Here is a 20,191-nt window from a genome sequence, read left to right as displayed (position 1 = left end):
TTACCCAAAATTTAAATGTATTTTGCTCAAAAGCTTATAAACATAGTTAACTAAATATAAACATTGATATTTTCCTAAAAACTTTATCAACAACTTAAGTGATGATATATTTAACGTACAAATAAAATTTGAACATCTTAAATATGATTTTAACAAGAAAAACTATGACTATCAAAGTAACCCCGGAATTTAAACTAAGAATTTTTAACGTAACTATTTTTCTAAACACTATTAAAACAACTTTTTTCCAAAATAGTGCATGGACTTTGTGTGGCCTACCCCAGTACATGTTTTAAAAATAATAATCTTGAGAAAAACCTTACCTGTTGGAAAATATTCCAAAAACAAATTGAAATCCTTTTCATAAAATTTTGAAATGTTCAAAAGGTTAGTTAACTATATTTAAGAAAATGTTCATGGAAGTCATTATTTTAAACTTCTCAAAGTGTCATGATTTTCTCAATGAACATGATTTTCAATCGGAGAGCGGAGTTCATTTTCGGTTTCTTTGAACAATTTTCCACCAGGAGAAGGAAAAAAATTGTAAATAATAAATAATATGTATTTTTGAAACACAATTAAGAAAAATCTTCAAATTTATAGGCTGTTTCAGTTGAACAAATTTCATGTATAATGTAAAAACTTGTGATTCGTGCTTGAATTCAGTATAAAATGCAATATAAATCGATAATTTTATAAACAAAACTAGTTTTAACAAATTTCAGGAAAAATTCCGACTTTTTAACAATTTTACCTTAAATTTATAATTTTTTTTGTTAAAAAGCTTATAAGCTTAGTTAAATAAATATAAACATTGATTTTTTTTCCTAAACACTATATCAGCAACCTTAGTGATTGTACATTTAAACTAAGAATTTTTAGCGTAACTATTCTTCTAAACACTATTGGAAAAACTTTTTTTTTCAAAAATAGTGCATGGACTTTGTATGGCCCTGGGGTAGGGTTTTAAAAATAATAATCTTGAAAAAAACCTTACCTGTTGGAAAATATTCCAAAAAACAAAATTTAAATCCTATAAAAGTCACCCCGGTTTACGGTATCAAACGAATTGAAATTTTGTATGCTCTTTAAATTTTTTATAGTTTTTTGAAAACACTGCAATTTTCACCGTATTTTTTTCGAAAATACTCAAATTTTCTAAATATGCAATTGTTTGATATAAAGCGAAATTTTGTATTCTTTTTTCACATTATTAGATTTTTTTTAAATACTAAAATTTTCACAAAATACCGTATTTTTTCTAAATATAAAATCAAATCGAAGTATCAAACGAATTGAAATTTCGTATGCTTTTTAAATTTATTGAAGTTTTTGTGAAAATACTAAAATTTTCACTAATTATTTTTTTTAAATACTCAAATTTTTAAAATATGCAATATGGGCATCAAACGAAGCGAAATTTTGTATACATTTTCATTCTTTTAGAGTTTTTTTTGTAAAATACTAAAATTTGCACAAAATACTGTATTTTTTCGAAAATACTATTTTTTTATAATTTGCAATATGGGTTTGGGTATCAAATAAGTTGAAATTTTGTTTGCTTTTTCAATTTATTAGAGTTTTCTTTAGAAAATACAAAAATGTTTACAAATTACCGAAATAAACTCTATTAAGTGAAAAAGCATATAAAATTGGCTTCGTTTGATACTATGAAAATTTTAGTACTTTCGAAAAAATACGGTATTTTGTGAAAATTTGAGTATTTTCCAAAAAAACTAAAAAAAACTATTAATGTGAAAAAGCAAACAAAATTTCGCTTCGTTTGATACCATATAGCATATTTTGAAAATTTGAGTATTTTCCAAAAAAATAAGCTATTGCGTGAAAATTTTAATTGTTTACAAAGAAAATCTAATAAAGTGAAAAAGCATACAAAATTTCGCTACGTTTGATACCCATATTGCATATTTTAAAACAATTGAGTATTTTCCAAAAAAAAATACGCTATTTTGTGAAAATTTAAATTTTTTACAAAAAAAAAAATCTAATAAAGTGAAAAAGCAATCAAAATTCTGCTTCGTTTGATTGATACCAATATTGCATATTTTGAAAATTTGAGTATTTTCGGAAAAATACGCTATTTTGTGAAAATTTTAATGTTTAACAAAAAAATCTAATAAAGTGAAAAAGCATACAAAATTTCGCTTCGTTTGATAACCATTTTGCATATTTTAAAAATCTGTGTATTTTCGAAAAATACGGTATTTTCTGAAAATATTAGTTTTTAACAAAAAAAAAAAAAAAAACTCTAATAAAGTGAAAAAGCATACAAAATTTCGCTTCGTTTGATATCCATATTGCAAATTCTGAAAACTTGAATATTTTCGAAAAAAATACGGTATTTTGTGAACAATTTTGAGAACATATTTTACTAAACTCACTAGATTTTCAAAAATATCTATTGTTAATCTATTGAAAATTTAATATGATATGGTTGAATTAAGAGCGAGTCCACGAACAGGACATACCCCTTTGTATGGGACGTCGTTTGGATCTCACCAATCTGCCTGAAATTTTCAGGGGTTGTTTGTACATATAAAACTAGCATCTGGCCAAAATATGAGCACTCTAGGTCAACGGGAAGTGGGGCAAATCGGGACACAAAGTTTGAAGGTTCAAAAACGTCAAAAATCTTAAAAATGCTATAACTTTGGCAAAACTCAATATAATTTCAAAATTCAAAATACATCTGAAAGGGCTTAAAAAATGCAACAAAATGCAGGGAGAAGCTCCCCAATTGGTTAAATCTAAAGAGAGTTATTGGCATTTTAGTGAAAAAATAGCATAATTTTCAAACTCAAATAAAAAAGTGTTCTATCCAGATATCAACTCGGTTCGACCTGCAGCTTGTAGGGGACATCTGGGACTACCATCTGAGACTAAGAACGCTTTGGGTAAGGCAGTTTAACATATTAAATAGACACTTTTACTTTTTGTGAATTTTTTGGTTATGCATTTTTGCTCGGGGGACCTCTTAGATCCCATTTTCTGGTGATAATTTTATCATATTCGTGTTCCTGAGACAATTTCACATAAGAAACATGCACAAAAATGTTTATTTTCATCCATTTTAACCCTTTAAAAAATGAAAGTTGAAAAAAATCTTTGATTCACATTTATTGAAAATTAAGTTCGTTTCCAAGGATACTAGATGACACCAGAAAAAAGCAGCTTCTTAATTTTTTTCAACTTTCCCATTTTATAAGGTTAAAATGGATGAAAATAAACATTTTTATGGATGATTCTATTGTAAAATTGTCTCAGGAACACGAATATGATAAAATTATCACCAGAAAATGGGATCTAAGGGGTGCCCCGAGCAAAAATTTACAACCAAAAAATTCACAAAAAGTAAAAGTGTCTATTTAATATGTTAAACTGCCTTACCCAAAGCGTTCTCAGTCTCAGATGGTAGTCCCAGATGTCCCCTACAAGCTGCAGGTCGAACCGAGTTGATATCCGGATGGAACACTTTTTTATTTGAGTTTGAAAATTATGCTATTTTATCACTAAAATGCCAATAACTCTTTTTAGATTTAACCAATTGAGGAGCTTCTCCCTGCATTTTATTGCATTTTTAAAGCCTTTTCAGATGTATTTTGAATTTTGAAATTATATTAAGTTTTGCCAAAGTTATAGCATTTTTAAGATTTTTGACGTTTTTGAACCTTCAAACTTTGTGTCCCGATTTGCCCCACTACCCGTTGACCTAGAGTGCTCATATTTTGGCCAGATGCTAGTTTTATATGTACAAACAACCCCTGAAAATTTCAGGCAGATTGGTGAGGTCGATGCGAGATGGGTATGCTTTGCTCGTGGACTCGCTCTTAAGTCATTTTTAGAAAGTTTTTTAAAATGAGCTATCGTCCATTATCGGCGAAAAGATTATCGCCGATAGAATTATCAAGGCTTGATAACGATACAGACTGGAATGCCCATATTGCCCTTAAACCCATATTCCATATTTCAATTCGAAAATGTGCCTTCCGAGCTTCGATGCTATGAGTTGGACCTATGGAAAAATATTCCTTACTTTTCTTTGTCTTTGCTATTCATGCCAAAGTTGATATTTGCTCTCAAAACATACGAACAATCTTAAATATATATATCTTAAAATTCATAAACATGATTCATACCTCAAGTTTCTGAATTCCAAGAATTGCACAAATTTCTTCCTTTAAATGTTGCACGTTGTCGTAGCGCTCTTACATGGTCCCCCCTAACTTATAATGTTGAACCGATTATGTGACTGCTATGCACGCGCGTACGACGCGACCAGGCCGAAGCCCATTCATGTTTCGCACATTTTTCATACCACAAACACACATGCACGATGGTATGGTATGAGTGATTGTGACGTCGCCAAGCGGCGGCGGCGGATTCACGGCCAGTCATTCAGCAATCGACCTGTGAAATGACGACGCGTTTTGCCCTTCTCCCCCAAACCCCTTCTCCTGGTGCTTGGCGCTCCACGTGGTAGATTCGCAACGCGGCCATTGAATTAAAATGTGCAATTTGTTTGGGGGAGAATTTGCATTTGATGTTTAGGAAAAAAAATAGCTTGAAAACATTTTAGATTTTTTGCAATGTTCAAAATTAAAAGAAAAAAAAAAGTTTTTTATGGTAACCCAATGTTGACCACTCTCCCCTAAATCACACACACTGGCACTAGTCGGGGCTCGAGTCATTCAGCGTTAAAATAAAATGTATAGTTAGAGCGGGAGCTAGTTTGCATATCAAGATCGGAGGGGGCGAGTTGGCCCTAAGAGTGATGCCACCACCGTTGCGTTGCTTGGGCTCTGGTCATTAAATTGTGGAGAGAGGAGTTTAATTGCCGTCAAAGTTATGTTAGGGCCTCGCAACTAGTTACACTGGAAAAAAACTGTAAATTCTACTTTTTCAAAACATTTACCGCAAATTTTGCCTTTGTTGTTCACTGCTCTCTCGAGATAAAATTCACAGAAACACTTTTGTGTTGTTCGAATTAAACATGATTTCTCAAGCCGCGTTCTCTCAGCTGTCGATTAAATCGCAGACGTTTGGATTGAAATGCGCGCCTCCGTTGCACATTATTGTGCGTTTCGAAGCGAAGCTCTGCTCACACTCTCCACTGAATTTTGTGTGCACAAATTGTGCATATTTATATGCTAATGTGTGTGGGATATAAATATCGGGCACAATTTAATGTGCTGCGCACAGTAGAAAATGTGAAATTAAACGCAAAGTTGAGATTCAAATAATTACGTTATTTTCATCTTACCCCTGGGGGACCATCCATAAACCACGTGGACCCTTTTTTGGGAATCTGTTACCCCCCCCCCTCCCCCCCTCGTGGACAATTGTCCATACAAAAAAAAACTTTTTTGTATGGATCGTGGACAATCGACATACACCCCCTCCCCCCCAAAGTGTCCACGTGGTTTACTGACAGGGTTGCCAAATCATGAAATTTTATGATTCTTCGGACAAGTCCTTTACAATTTACATATTTTTGTTGTAGTATGACAAGCCATTGTATATTTTTCTCCAAATCTCCACATCATCCCACTTAAAAAGGTTAAGTAAGTTTTACATAGACTTTCAGTTTTAGACAGGGTTGCCAGATTTTTAATATATGTTCACCACAGGTCATCAATTCTTGACTTTTTTTTGATAAGGTCCTATAAACAAATGTAAACATTGAGTGTATCCCGCTTACTCCGATGGACTTTGACATAAGGTGTGAAAGGGATACACTCAATGTTTACATTTGTTTATAGGACCTTATCAAAAAAAAGTAAGGAATTACTCTTATTTAGAGTAGATGTCTCTATTTTTGACCTGCTAAGCAGAGCGCACTATAAAAAAATGAGTGAAAAAAGTGAGAAAATGCATTTTAAACCAAATCAATGTAATCATTAAGCAGGTATTATACTATGCCAAACTCGCAAACATGTTTGCGGCAAACTCGTGCGGCTGTTTTCCTGCTTTTGACAGTAGAAGTTTTATTTTTTTTATATAAGTTATAAAACGTCCATTATGAAAGGGTGGTTTTCTCTTGATTGATTACTCCAAAGTGTTCAGTTTGACTGTCCAAAACGTTCTGATTTTATTGTGATCGAAAAGTTCCCCAGAGCCTCACACACGAGGTACTGAGGTTTTGCTTACAGAGCATTAATCGAGCTACTTGCTTTAATCGCGGCGAGGTAAACGAAGTTTAGCTTTGTTCGCAGTTTGGGTTACTGTTGTCGGCTGTGCTGACGATGTTGGTGGCGTCGATCAATTATGCGGAAAGCAATTTCCGTAACTTATATAAAATATCAAAAAATTACCAAAAGCTTTGAAATATTTTTTTTAAATTATTAAAACTGGTGATCGTTTCTCTTCTGGAATCGATTGCTTAGTAAAGGGAAGGTAGTGTATCGTCACAAACTGGACCTTATCACGACACCATAAGGAGGCGACCTTTGGAATGTTAACATTAACCTTAACATGTAAACATTAGTTGAGAATGAAAATTGCCACTGAATCCGCTTTGTAAATGCCGGCCCCGATACTCTTCAAGGGTGTTCCCCTCAGGAACTGGGAAAGATTTACTTTTTTAATATTATTAAAAAAAATAATTTTACGTTGAGATCATCAAAACACGTTTTTATATAGGTGAGCAATTCTCTACCAAAACCGGAAATGGAAATTTTATTTGTATTGTTTTATTTGGCTAAAACTATGTGTCACCCATGCAAGAGGACTATTCAGAAAAAATAAGTACACGGAAAAAAATCCGATTTTTTCATTAACTGTTTTTTTTTACAAAACGCAATTTCCCAAAATCCGTTTTTTTTATTTTCGAAGTTTTTTTAATATGTTTTAGAGGACTAAAGCCCGCAACTTTTACAATACAAGACAAGACATTTCAAAAGGGCGTTATATTAAATATTTGCTCCTTTTAAAATGTTAGTCTTGATTAAAAATGTTTGAAAATATTGTTTTCGAAAATATCGGAAAATTTCACAAATGTTTCATTTTTTAACATTGAAAATCGGACCATTAGAAAATGGAGGGTGGAGCTTAGAAAACTTCAAATTTTCTATTTATTTTTTTTAGACGCTGTTTCTCAGCAATCAGAGGTCCAATCTTCAAAGTCTCTTAGGCAATTTTTTTAGCAAATTATCTGAACTTTTAAAAACTATATTTTCAGAAATTGACAATCATGGTCACTTTTTGCCTTCCTCACCTCAATCAGGAAAAGCTATAAAATCACTCGAAAAATGAACTTCTTTATTTGACCTCGTAGACCCACCTTCACGTATACCTATCGACTCAGAATCAAATTCTGAACAAATGTCTGTGCGTGTGTCTGGATGTGAGTCCGTGCACCGAAAAATATGCACACGATTATCTCCGGACTGGCTGGACCGATTTGGACCGTTTTGGTCTCAATCGATTCGTCTTGGGGTCCCACAATACCCTAGTTAATATTATGAGTTTTAGAAAAGTACTTCAAAAGTTATGCTGAAAAAACGATTTGGCTAGAATTTTAAATATTATGAAAAAGGGTGGTTTTTGTAAGAAAATGCTATATATTGTTGGAAAGGTATTTGAAAGACCTTTCGAACGCGTTCAAAAGATTGAAGATCTGACAACCCCATCAAAAGTTATGAGCACTTAAGTGTTATTTATACACTTTTTTGAAGCCGGATCTCAAATATTTTGATGAAAAAGTTGTCCGGATCTATCATGCAAAAGACCTTTCCAACAAGCCCAAAAGATTGAAGATCTGACTACCCTATCAAAAGTTATAAGTACTTTAGTGTTTTTAATAAACTTTTTTTGAGACCGGATCTCAGATATTTCGATAAAAATATGCCAGGAAGGCACCAACCACCGAAAGTTGGATTAAGTAACTTTTTTTATAAATCAAAAAACTACCAATATTTCGCTGAAATCAAAATTTTGGTGGCTATATCTTGAAAACGAAGGAATTTATCAAAAAATCTGCAAAGTACATTTCCAAAAATCATAACTTGGTGGCAAAATTTTTGACCGTACTTCTCTATGGCTCAAATGTTGCGGAGTTTAGTCCCCCAAAATATATCAATGAATCTCAAAAATAAATAAAATTTCCGTGTACCTATTTTTCTGAATAGTCCTCATCAATAACTACAACTTTGCTGAAGACACCAAATTGATCAGAAAACTACTTCAAAAGTTACAGATTTTCGAATAATTACGTACCATTTTTGTATGGACAAATAAGAAAATTAAAAAAAAAATGGTTGAAATCGACCGATTTCGTAGAGAATTGTTCAGGTTTTTTATACTGTTGATAGTGTGAAAGTGAAACCAATTTAAAAATATCTTAAATACCATGTATTTAAGACATTTTAAAAATAAAAAAATAAATTCAAATCTTATTTATTTTCAAAAACTATATTTTCATGTTTTTCGCTGGGATTTGTATTAATTAATATTGTGGATTTAGTCGCGGTCGTCCGAAACGATGATCCTAAACTATCTGAGAAAAAACAATAAAAAACGGCTGAAAATTTTCATCATAAAACACTTCCTAAACATCAGCAACATTCTTGCAAAAATTGTATCCAGGTGGAAAAATATTTATTGAAAAAAAAATCCCCATGGTTTCTTCCCGAAGAGACCACCCTCAAGTAATTATCGACCCCAATTGGCAAATTCCTAGAAAAATCGATGAAGTGTATAATTTCTTTAAATTAAACAAGCTTTTCCCGGCAAACTTCGTCCTGCCCTTTTTGCTTTCTTGACGTGTCAAGTTTGTTTGCTTATTCAGCCTCCTGTGATCAACATTTGATTTTACGCAGCTTTTCCCATACAATCTGCAGATTTTCCGGAATCGGTTCCAGAGTGGCCAAAGTTGTCACTTTTTGGCGTAAGAACCTTCCTTGGACTTTTACGAACCCAACGCAACAAAGAGCACCTCGATACGACGCTCCGTATTGAACTGATTCGCGTTCGAACAAAACCGTCGAAATTTGTTATATATATAGATAAGAAGATTTCGTAGGTTCAATTTAAGTACTAGGCCCAATGTAGGGACAGTTACCCTTCTTACTTTTGAAAACAAAATCTGGTAACAGAAGAAAAAAACATTCTAGCTTGGACTTTAATTAATCTATGACGGTCATGTTTATGATTACAATATCTTGAAGAATTATCAATTTAGTATTCTATAAATTACATATTTTCAAACCACAAAAAAAAAAATCCCTGCCTCTCCTACAAAAGTTTAAGCCCGCTGTGTGGGTAATTATTCTCAATTACGCAGTTTTATGCTAAAAATGGAGTGCGATTACTGACTGCTCCAGCTCGGGGTGGCCGGCCGGTTACCCCGACCGTCGATTGTCGACCAGCCGCGCGCTGACTCATCATCACCATCAAATATGACCGACCAACATATAACTAGTTCAACCGTAACCGCTTTGGCCAAAATCAGTTACGAACTATTGCACCGAATGTCAATTGGGGGGTTTGAAGTGGGGCTCATTCGACCGTTCTAAATCGCCGGTTGTTTTTTTTAAAGTTAGGTTTCTTGGTTTTGTCAAATAAATAACCTCAACGCGAAATAGTTTCGATTAGCAAGTTGTCATTTTGTGGCAGTTGGTGCGCTACTGCTGCTGCCGTGTGATGACTTGCGGACGCTCCAGGTAGTCAAGGAAGTGTGTTGTGTTGTGGTCAAAATTAGCTGTAAATAATTGATCCGCTAATGGGGATTCCATTTGGAAAGTGCACGGATCTGGCAGAGGTAGAACTATAATCAAGTGTCTGTTCTGGTGAGCTATTTAGCGTAAAAGTGAAAAAAAATCGTGGTTTTTGGTTTATATTGGACTACAAGTGGGACAGAAAAAAATACCCATGTAGCAAATAAAAAAAAAAAAGAAAAAATCATTTTGCAAAATTGTGGACTACATATATATCGAACAATTCCAGCCACATCGATTTTTTATGTTTTGACATTTTATCAACATTTGAGCTGTAGTTTATCAGTGTGCATAAGACGAACAAAGATTTTTGAAGAAGCATTTTTGGAATTGCATAACAATGGATACGGATTTTTAACCGACCTTATAGGTGGATCGTTTTGTTATAACAGATTTGTAGAGATTGTTCTTACCTTAAAACCCCTTTTCTAAAAATTTTAATTATCGGAATTTAAAGAAAAAGCAACAATCCTTACATATTATGAGTAATGTTTGTAAGCCTATCAATAATTATTCGTTGTTATCTTTCCGAAAAGTTCAAATTGATCGGTTTGATTCAGCTTCAATGCACAGTGGTCCAAACTCGCAATTGATCAGTGCCAATATAGGGACATCTTTTGGTATGATGGACATTAGGGTGGTTCTGAATTTGTATATTTGCTGGATGACGAGATAGCGCTTCGGTGTCTTCAGAAAAGTTGCAGGGAACGCCATTCTGAGCATCTTTGCTGCAGAGCACAAAGCTCTTTTTCCAAACGGGAAGGTTTTAGAGCCATTTTTGTAATTTAGGTTAAGATGATTATGAAAAAATGAGTTTTTTGATAATGCAATTCAGGGTTACGTCATAGCAATTTGGTGTCTTCTAGACACTGGTAGAGCTCTTTAAAACCAAGAGAACGAAAATAGGATTTTTTAAACGAAAGTCATAGCCAAAATGACCGAGTCACATAGCCTTGTGGTAATCCTTCCGCCCCGTAAGCGGTAGAACGGGGTTCAAATCCCGACTCGGACCAATACAATTAGTGATCGTTTCCCTTCTAGATTCGATTGTTTAGTAAAAGGAAGGTAATGCATCGTCACAAGCAGGACCTTATCAACGACACCTTAGGAAGGCGACCTATGGAATGTTAACATTTGTTGAGTTAAAAACTGCCACTGAATCCGCTTTGTAAATGCCGGCCCCGATACTCTTCAAGGGTGTTCTCCTCAGGAACTGGGAAAGATTTACTTTTTTTTTAGTCAAAATACAACGAAAACGACGCAATTTTGAAATGTAAATAACCTGAAAAGGTGACGAAGTTGGACCTCGCTCTCGGAAGCATATGAAAGTACACATTCTTGAGTACATTTGCTGACAATATTTCGGAGGTTATTATTTTGAGCATTTTTTTAATCGTTTTCTGCCCATAACTTTTGATAGAATTGACAAAATCCGTAAAAAAAAAATGTTCATTTTGACAGGCTCTTTTTATATATTTCAGGATTTAATAAAATAATAAATTCATTCCAGAAAAAGGCATTTCAGTTAAAAATGGTTTATTCTTAAAACGTTATTTATTTTTCCAAGTGCATAAGCTAGCTCATGGCCCATTTCCCAATTAACATTTCAGGCTTTATCGTTGCCGTCACAACCGCTATAAAACCTCTCAGCCAAAACCAACATTAAAACCACTCAGTCGTAACAGTCTCCCCAGAATCCCGATAAACCCCTCTTAAAAACACAAAAGGACCTCCGCAAAAGGTTGTCATGGCCTTACAACTGAATGTTAACAAACTCCTCAAAGCCTTAATAAAACCTTTGTGGAAAAATGACATTTCATACGTCTTCAAACGTCTTATGCCAAACAGGTTTTATTCTGGCAAAAAAAATAGGTCTTGCCCAATTATAAAATGGAGATGGTTAGCAAAAATGGCGTAATAAATTATATTGAAGGTAATTAAATTGATGCGAGAGCACATTTCTCGAAACAGGTGGCGCAATTTCAGCTGCGGTTAAAATGTTATCGACGAATGTGAATTCTTTTGTAAGTACAGTTTTTCATGAAACCAATACTTTATTGCAATTCATTGAAAAAAAAAAATAAAATATATATATCCTATCATTTTTGGGCTTCTATGGCTATGCTAATTATGTTCGAAATTCAGCATAAATGTGTGTTTTCATCAAATTTATTGCTTTTTCTATTTTTTCTGCCATCTTGGCAAGAACATTCAATCAGACCACGCATTTAGCGCCATATTTATGCGCTGCTATTTGGCCGCGATAAATGCTCTTTTAGGAACTTATGGTTTTAAATGAGCATTTTGCATGCCTAATGACGCTTGACAGCTAAAACATCCTTGGTTTTAAAGAAGCATGCGATAAAACTGCATTGCCAAACAGTTTTTACGACTCTCTTAAAACTTTCATAAAACCTCATTCAAAGCCATTTGGCTTTTATTGTCACCTGGTTGTATGTTCGAGGCATGAAACCTTGTTAGAACCTATTAATCAGCTTTTGCTTATTGGTTGCGGTAAGTGCCGAAATAAAACTATTCAGCAATCAAGATGCTACCATAAAACCTCAACAAAACTAGGTGGAGGCTAGTTGGTTCAAAAATGTTGCCTGGGTTGTTACGTTGTTTCTAAACTTAGAGAGATTTGTACTAACGTGCACAAAGTCTGAAAGTCTGGTACCTTCTTCTATTCCTACGCTGGAAACACCCAACTCAATAAAGAGCAAACCTCGCGCTTGTCTGATCATCAAAACACTGATACAGAGGACTTTGAGATAACTATAGCTGCTAATCTGGTTGTGGTCAATTACGACGTCGGAGGTTTCCCAAGTGGAAGTACCTACGACGCTGCATTATATTGGTGCCCGCTACAAAGAGCAGCCCCAACCTTGCTGACAATAATTATGATTCTGTTTACCTTTTACCACAGACAAGCGGACTTCTTTTTTTAAATTGAATTCAATGTCGACGAATTCATTGAAACGCAATTGCACGCAACCGAAGCACGTGGTGCGTCAAAAAATATAAACATAAACACGCACGTACACACACATCGCAATAAATTGCGTATCGCAAAAATAAAGTGGCTGAGCTGACTTGGTCGTCATCAAAGTTAAGCTATACCAGCGACTCTCTTCGTCTTCTTCTAGCAAGTTGAAACCAGTTTCGGTTAGTTGTATTGACCGGGGCCGGAAGATAAGCCAGCGCAGAAGAGAAGTAACAAAAAAATGGAGGAAAATAATGCCAAGACGTAGAGTCCTCGGAGTTCACCGAAAGAAACTACCAGAAGAAGTGTGAGAGAGAGAGTGGAAGCGTTTGAATTGGCGAATTTTTGCACAAATACAAACTCACACATGAACAAAAATTCTTGAAGTAACTGCAGCAAACAAGAGTGTAAACAACATCGCGGTTTGTGTTTGTTATCGCGCGCGCGCGCCTGTTTCGATTAGAAAGCGATTCCAAGACGCAGTGTAAACAAAAGGGAGGGCTTATTCGTTTGAATGTCAAAAAGTACATCAAATCACAAATTCTTTCCACTTTCTTCTGTCAAACTAACCCGGTGTCTCTTTTTTTCCTTCCTCCTTCCACAGTCCAACATGGTCTCGTTCATGCAGTCACGAGGATACGGATCTCAGAGCGGGAATAGCATCAACAATTTCCATAGCGTGTTCGACAACGGGACGGCGGACACGGGAACGCCGCCCCTGCTCGACCTGTCCGAGTTTCCCTCGCTCACGAACGCGCGCGGCGGTGGTGGGCCCGGCGGCCAGGGTGGCGACCCGGCCTCGTCGCTGCCGCAGTCGAACGCGCTGCAGCCGCCCGGCAGTAAACCGTACGGTAAGTGTAAGTTGACCAGCGTGCCGCCAGCGACGAGATGTGCGTGCACTTTTTTTCTTCCTACTACTTCTAGCTTGAACTCTGAGAGGGATTCGATCGAGGCGGAAATGGGTACCCCCTACCCTTTGATGTGTACCCGGGGGGTTCGTTTGCGGTTCGATCGGATCCCAGGATAGGACTGCTACTTTAGGTTTTTTAGACGACTTTAAGATTAGGAAGTTACAACGTTACAATCTATTTCAACCCCAGAATATCTCTTAATTTTATGGTGAAAACTGGCTTCTTCTCTAAAAAAAATAGTTCAAAGAATGGATCGAACGTTAGCTATGGGGTGGGCACAAACAGTCATATCAAATTTATATCACTCGCCGTTCTTACTGAGCTGAAACGCTTTCGGGAGGTTCTTTTTTCATAAACGAATGTATTTTCCTCTCTCACTAACCACCGGCATGCCTACCATCCGACAAAGATATGACAAGGGCATATTTAGGTGACCCCACAATTCAATACCAATTTTAAAAAGCCTGCACATAACTGGCATGTATCGGTCTGATCATCCCTCGAAACCTTTACCCTTTACAATCAAACCCCGTCTTTGGAACTAACTGAAATGAGTTCTATAATGATTTTTTCAGCACAGTTATTTTTGGAAATTATAAGAAGGTTTTTTCGTCATTTCATTATGCCAGGCAAAAAAATCTTTTTCTAGAGTTTTATGTGAGTAATTTTTTAAAATTATAGCATTTTTTGTTTATTTTGATGGTTTTCTTCCATACAAGTTTCAACAAAATTTTGCAACCAGGATGTGGATTCTGAAAAATCTGTATCTTGAGAAGGGATTTTCTGGTAGATTTGAGGGGGATTGTTAAACAGTTTATGATCAACCACGGTAGATTTTCTTGAAATAATTCGTGGGCGTCGAACTGTCAAACACTATTTTAAGGAAATCTACCACGAATCTTTTAAAATCACGTATACCTATCGACTCAGAATCAAATTCTGAACAAATGTCTGTGCGTGTGTATGTCTGTAAGTCCGTGCACCGAAAACTATGCACACGATTATCTACCCAATCCTGCAACAACGGGATTGTAAGATTAGTCAAACTCTGTTGTAAATTACTTTGTGGACAGTACATTAGGGGATGAATAAAAAAATATTTCAATAGTACCCGCAGTTTTGAAGAAACTAAAATGTCTGTAACAAAAATCTGGGTGCAAAAGCTCTGGTTGATGTGCACCGTTAAAAAGTTATGCTAAAAAATTATTTTAACAAAAGCCCGAAAGATTGTAAAAAGGGTGGTTTTTGTAAAAAAAAACTACCCATTATGTTACAAATTTTAGAAACGTATTTAAAAGACCTTTTCAATGAGCCTAAAACGTCGAAGATCTGATAACCCTCAAATTATTCGCTCTACAGTATTGCCTTGGCGTTCTCGATTGCGAGATTCCTACTCGAAACTAGGTGTCCGAAAGCTTGATTGTTGAGGCAATTGCAAACCTCTTTTTACACCTTAGCTTCCATCCATCCCGGGATTCGAACTGACGACCTTTGGATTGTTAGTCCAACTGTCTACAAGCGACTTCACCGAGACAGGACCCAGGGAGACGACTCCTACACCTGGACTGAGCTAACGACCTAACCTCTAGGTTAGACCGGGGCCAACATTTACTTCCCCGCCCGACGGAAGGCGTGATCAGACAAATCTCGTCTCGAAAAATGCCACCGGGACCTTCTGGGATCGAACCCAGGCCGACCTGGGTGAGAGGCAATCACGTTTACCCCTACACCGCGGACCCGGCTGATAACCCTATTAGAAGTTATTAGCACTTAAGTATTATTTATACAGATGTTTTGATAAAACCGTTGTTCAGATCTATCATGCGACCCATCGATAGATGGAGTAATCAAAAGACCTTTCCAATGCATCCAAAACATTGTAGACTTATGAGCACTTAAGTGTAAATTTTAAACTTATCAGCGGCTGGATCTCAGATATTTTGATGAAAACATTGTCCGGATCTATCATGCGAACTATCATTGGATAGGTTATCAAAAGACCTTACCGATTTGGCTCAAATTTGGAGTGGGGGTTCTTTGACCCAAATAATTAGACCCGTATTTTTTTGTTTGGCGATTAGGGTGCTCCTATCTAAAATAGGTTGGTCCAAAAAATTGCATTTTTCGTCGATTTTCGTAAACAGCATATTTTTCAAAAAATCATATCTCCGGAACGGCTGAACCAATTTTAGAGCGCCACGTTTCAAAAGAAAGTTTATTAGTTGGGATTTCAAGGAAAAATATGTGGTTACGTCTTTTAATACGAAAATTTTGGTACCCAAACATGTATAGGTCATCGCTGAAATTCTCATGTTATCGCAGTTTTAGTGAAAAAAATTGATTTTTGCCCGTTTTCCTCATTTTTCCGCTTTTACTCGCGGCGCTTCGAAAAAACCCAGTTTTTATGTTAAAAAAATTATATTTCTGAATCATGTTAATGGATGTTCGCAATTTTTGGATATGTTATGTAACATATTATAAGGAATCAGGGAAAAATATTTCCAGATCTGAGCTCTTTGGTCTCGAGTAGATTTCCCTGGGAATTCCCGAAATTCAAGCGGAAGTATACATTTTCTTAAATTATTGGAAACGTTTTTTTTGAAAATGCTCTGAAAAAATAATAAATGAACAAACTCAACATGATTTTGTTCAATTAAATTTATTGTTTGGTTAATATATAATTAATCAGATTATCAGAAATTATGATATCAGGATTTATTTCTGATAATATTAATTTCTAAAGCAACTGGGAATAGATCTTGCCTGACGAGTATAAAATTATTACAATTAGGAAAGCTTTTTACAGATTGATGTTATTTCATCAAAACCATATGAACCAAATTAAAATTGAGACTTTTTTTCGTTTTTGTTCACCATGATCAAACGAGATGATAATCGACATCGTGCAAGAAGAATTAATTCAATTGGTTGAATACCTAGTATTAAAGAAATTACAATTTGAAGTAAAGGAATTATGGAGCACTGGTGCAAATACAGGTGTTAGAAGGTTAAATGTGAATAAATGGAAGACTTTTTGTGGAATGATGTTGATTTATCGTATAATTTAAATCATAATACATAAAAAAATCATTGAAAAATTACTTTCCATTGTTAAAGAGGTTCTCGAAAAATGCAAAAGTATATTCAAAGTTTGCTTCAAATATTTGAGACAAACTTATAGGAAATTGGACGAGCTTTCCGGTAACAATATTTACGAGACTGAAAAATAAAGTCTGTCTTATAGAAATTGCCAAAAACCACTAAAAAAAACCTATTTTTTCAACATTTTTATTTTTAAAACCGCTGTATCTTCACAAGGATTGGACATAGGACAATGGTCAATATGGAGATTTTTATGTAAAAAAAAATGGTCTGGGGAATCGATTCACGCTATCGGTTTTTGAAAATTTTGATGTTCAGACCAATTAAAAAAAAACAGTTTTAGTAAATGATTTTTGTATTTTTTAGGAGAGACATACCATCCTGCATTTTTCGTGAGTCTTTTTGTCACATTTTAGGCTATTTTCACAAAAATTTTGAGCGAAAAAAATCGTGACATCACCTTAAAATTTAACTTTTAAACTTAAAAATTGAAAAATCTCATAGAATTGGCGTGTATTTTTCTTTCAGTGTATTTTTTTTTCAAAAAGCCCGTCTAATTTCCTACAAGTTTGTCTTTGACCACTTTTTGATACGATGTAACGGCTCAGAGATACAGCAATATTTAAATTACAAAATACAAAAATATTTAAAACCCTTACGCCCTTCTCAAATGTCATTATCGAGTGCAACTGGCTCCATATACACAAAAATGGCTTATATAGGCCTAGGATAACATGTCTAAAAAGTTTCATTGAAATCGGAGAGGGTCGGGTACAAAAGTACAATCCTGATTTGAGCTGGAATTGCTCTATACAATTTTGTTGCATAATATTAATTAAACTCAAGATCAGAACAATTTTCAATAAATTTAATTTTTTTCGGGAATTTCCGGGATTTCCCGGGATTGGCTCAAAATTTCCCGTTTCCCGGGAATTTTGTAATCCCGGGAAATTGGACGCTCTAGTCTCGAGACCTTCAAATTAGCAAATGAAATTTTCATAGGACCTTTTCAAATATTTAGGTAGTCTTTTCGAACCTCCCTATGTTTGTTAAAATAACAAATTTCAGCCTAGGGACTCGTAATCGGGCTGTAGTGGACGAATTTGGAAGCTTCAAAAGGCAAAAGGTGGGGTTTTTTTCTTCTGTCTGACTACCAGAAAATTTCCCCCGGGGGGTTTTTGGTCGAAAAATGTCAATAAAAAATGAAAACGAAGTATATTTTGAAAAAATATTGTTGAGATATAAAATAGCAATTTTGCGGGTACGGATAAATATTTGACTCACTGTAAGTATTTTTACTACGGAGTTGCAAAAATGTGTGGACACTTTTTTGGGCAAACAAACAAACTCCCCCTTTTTGTGTTTGTTTGACAGTTTGCCAAACTCGCCATTTTTTTTTTTGCGGCAAACTCGCCAAATGTATGCAGACTGAAGGAGCCATTACACTACGGCAAACAAACAAACAAACTCGCACTTTTTCGTGTTTGTCAGTTTGCCAAACTCGCAAACAAGGCAAAATTAATGCAGGCTGACGTTTGTACAAACAAATCCAGGCAAACAAACAAAGCAGACAAACTGGCAAACAGTCAAAAAGTGCGAGGTTTTGTTTGTTTGTTTTTCGTAGGCTAATAATTCCTTTATGTTCATAATCATGTTTGTTTTTGAGAGCATCTCAATTTTTCTGAAACTGAACCCTCAATTTCAACGTTAAAAAACAGATTTTTAGGTTTTTTCTCAGATGTTTTTGATAAAATCGGTTGTTATTCGCAAACTATCCCTTTGCTAGATAGCTTAAAAAGTTAAAAAAACCCAGAAATATTCTCGAAAAGTTTTCTGAAATACCCTATTCGTGAATCACCTTAATTTTCAACCAAGCCAAAAGTCACTCCATTTCCATATTTGCATCAACTCTTTCCAAGACACCAAAGCTTTAAAACTGCACAATTTTCGGAAAACTCAATTTTCACTAAATTTTGCGATCTGGACCACCGTACATTGATGTGGCCTGGCCTAATGTGTAAGGTTAAACGCAGAGACGATTCGTTGAACTGGGTTGTGTTTGAGTATGGAGTACTTATCCAATGAGGTATCAGTGAAACTAGTCTGAATAATTTTCTTACAGGCCCATAGACAGTTTAGAAGACAGGTTAGGGAAGGATAGAAAAGAAGTTGTTATTTGTCTCAAAATATTGACTAATTTAAATTTATCTGTTTTCTCATCTTTCCAACAACCTAATTCCAGTTGGTATGGTAAAGCAGCCGACGTCCGAGCAGACGGAGTTTACGATGTCGAGCGAAGACTTCCCGGCGCTGCCCGGCACGCAGCAGAACGCGTCCGGCGGCGCCGACAACAGCGGCGGCCAGCTGGCGGCGAGTCAGGGCCTGCAGGGCGTCCACCACCATCATCATTCGGGCGATCATCATGGTGCGGACAGTTTGGGCGGCGTCGGCGGCAAGGGCGGCGGTCCGATCGGTGGTGCTGTCGGCATGGGCATGGACCTGCAGAACGTGGACGTGGCCAATTCCAGCGTCAACATGGACAAGGGAGCTATGAAACGAGGCGTACAAACATCACCCAATGGTAAGGGAGGAGGACGGTTGAAGTGTCGGGTTCTTTTTGAAAACGCCTCTTTTTTTTCTAGGAATGGTCACGAATATTCCTGCTAGTATGGTCAATAACCAGTTCGGTATGGTTGGTCTCTTAACGTTCATCCGCGCCGCCGAATCCGATCCAAACCTGGTAACGTTGGCGATGGGCCAGGACCTGATGGCACTGGGACTGAATCTGACGTCGGTCGAGAACCTGTATCCTAGTTTCGGCGGCCCCTTTGCCGACTCTCCGGCGAGGTAGTAGGACCCATGGTTTGACCTTGGTGAACAGTTGCTAATCTTCTTACGCGCTTGCAGACCCCAAGATATCGACTACAACGTACCACCAGAGTATTTGATCAACATGTCAATAAGGGATAAGCTGTCGAAGCTAACGTTGCAAAAATATAAGGATGATCTATTATTTTATTTATTTTACACGAACGTTGGTGATGTGATGCAGCTGGCGGCCGCAGCAGAACTGTAAGTCCTTGTCTGCCGATCTACGAACCTCAGTCTAACGAATCTGTCTTCCCTGTCCCCTTCCAGACATAGTAGAGATTGGCGATATCATACGGAGGAGAAGGTGTGGATCACGCGCGTGCCGGGCATGACACCGTACGAGAAGAATGGCACAACCGAACGTGGCACGTATTACTACTTCGATGCGCAAAATTGGCGACGAGTGCCAAAAGAATTTCAAGTGGATACAGTGAAGTTAGATAAATGTCCAAATCTAAGTGCTTACGTTACGATGAGCGGACAGCCTGTATAATATTTATTAATTTGTAATTAAAAAGGAAAAAATTGCAGAAAACAAGAAGAAAGGAAAAAGATTAAAAACTTTTCTGATTCAAGTAGAAAAAAAAACA

General features: G+C 36.0%; 1 protein-coding gene across 2 annotated transcripts in view; it reads left to right on the top strand.

Annotated features, from left to right (window-relative positions):
• The window catches only part of LOC120412962 (regulator of gene activity), a 43,445-nt gene extending 23,254 nt beyond the window's left edge, over positions 1-20,191 (top strand). The window contains exons 4-8 of one of the 2 annotated variants that reach the window (XM_039573607.2): positions 13,322-13,568; positions 18,973-19,311; positions 19,373-19,577; positions 19,638-19,802; positions 19,869-20,191. In XM_039573607.2, the coding sequence (XP_039429541.1) occupies positions 13,322-13,568; positions 18,973-19,311; positions 19,373-19,577; positions 19,638-19,802; positions 19,869-20,094 (1,182 nt within the window). In that variant the 3' untranslated portion in view covers positions 20,095-20,191. Of the gene's footprint in view, positions 1-13,321; positions 13,575-18,972; positions 19,312-19,372; positions 19,578-19,637; positions 19,803-19,868 lie in introns of both variants that reach the window. The other variant, XM_039573606.2, reaches the window with a different exon arrangement.

This window comes from Culex pipiens, chromosome 3 (assembly GCF_016801865.2).
Source record: "Culex pipiens pallens isolate TS chromosome 3, TS_CPP_V2, whole genome shotgun sequence".
In the NCBI taxonomy this organism is placed as follows: domain Eukaryota; kingdom Metazoa; phylum Arthropoda; class Insecta; order Diptera; family Culicidae; genus Culex; species Culex pipiens.
The sequence above is the reverse complement of the archived record's forward strand: the minus strand, read 5'-3'. Positions and strand labels throughout refer to the sequence as shown.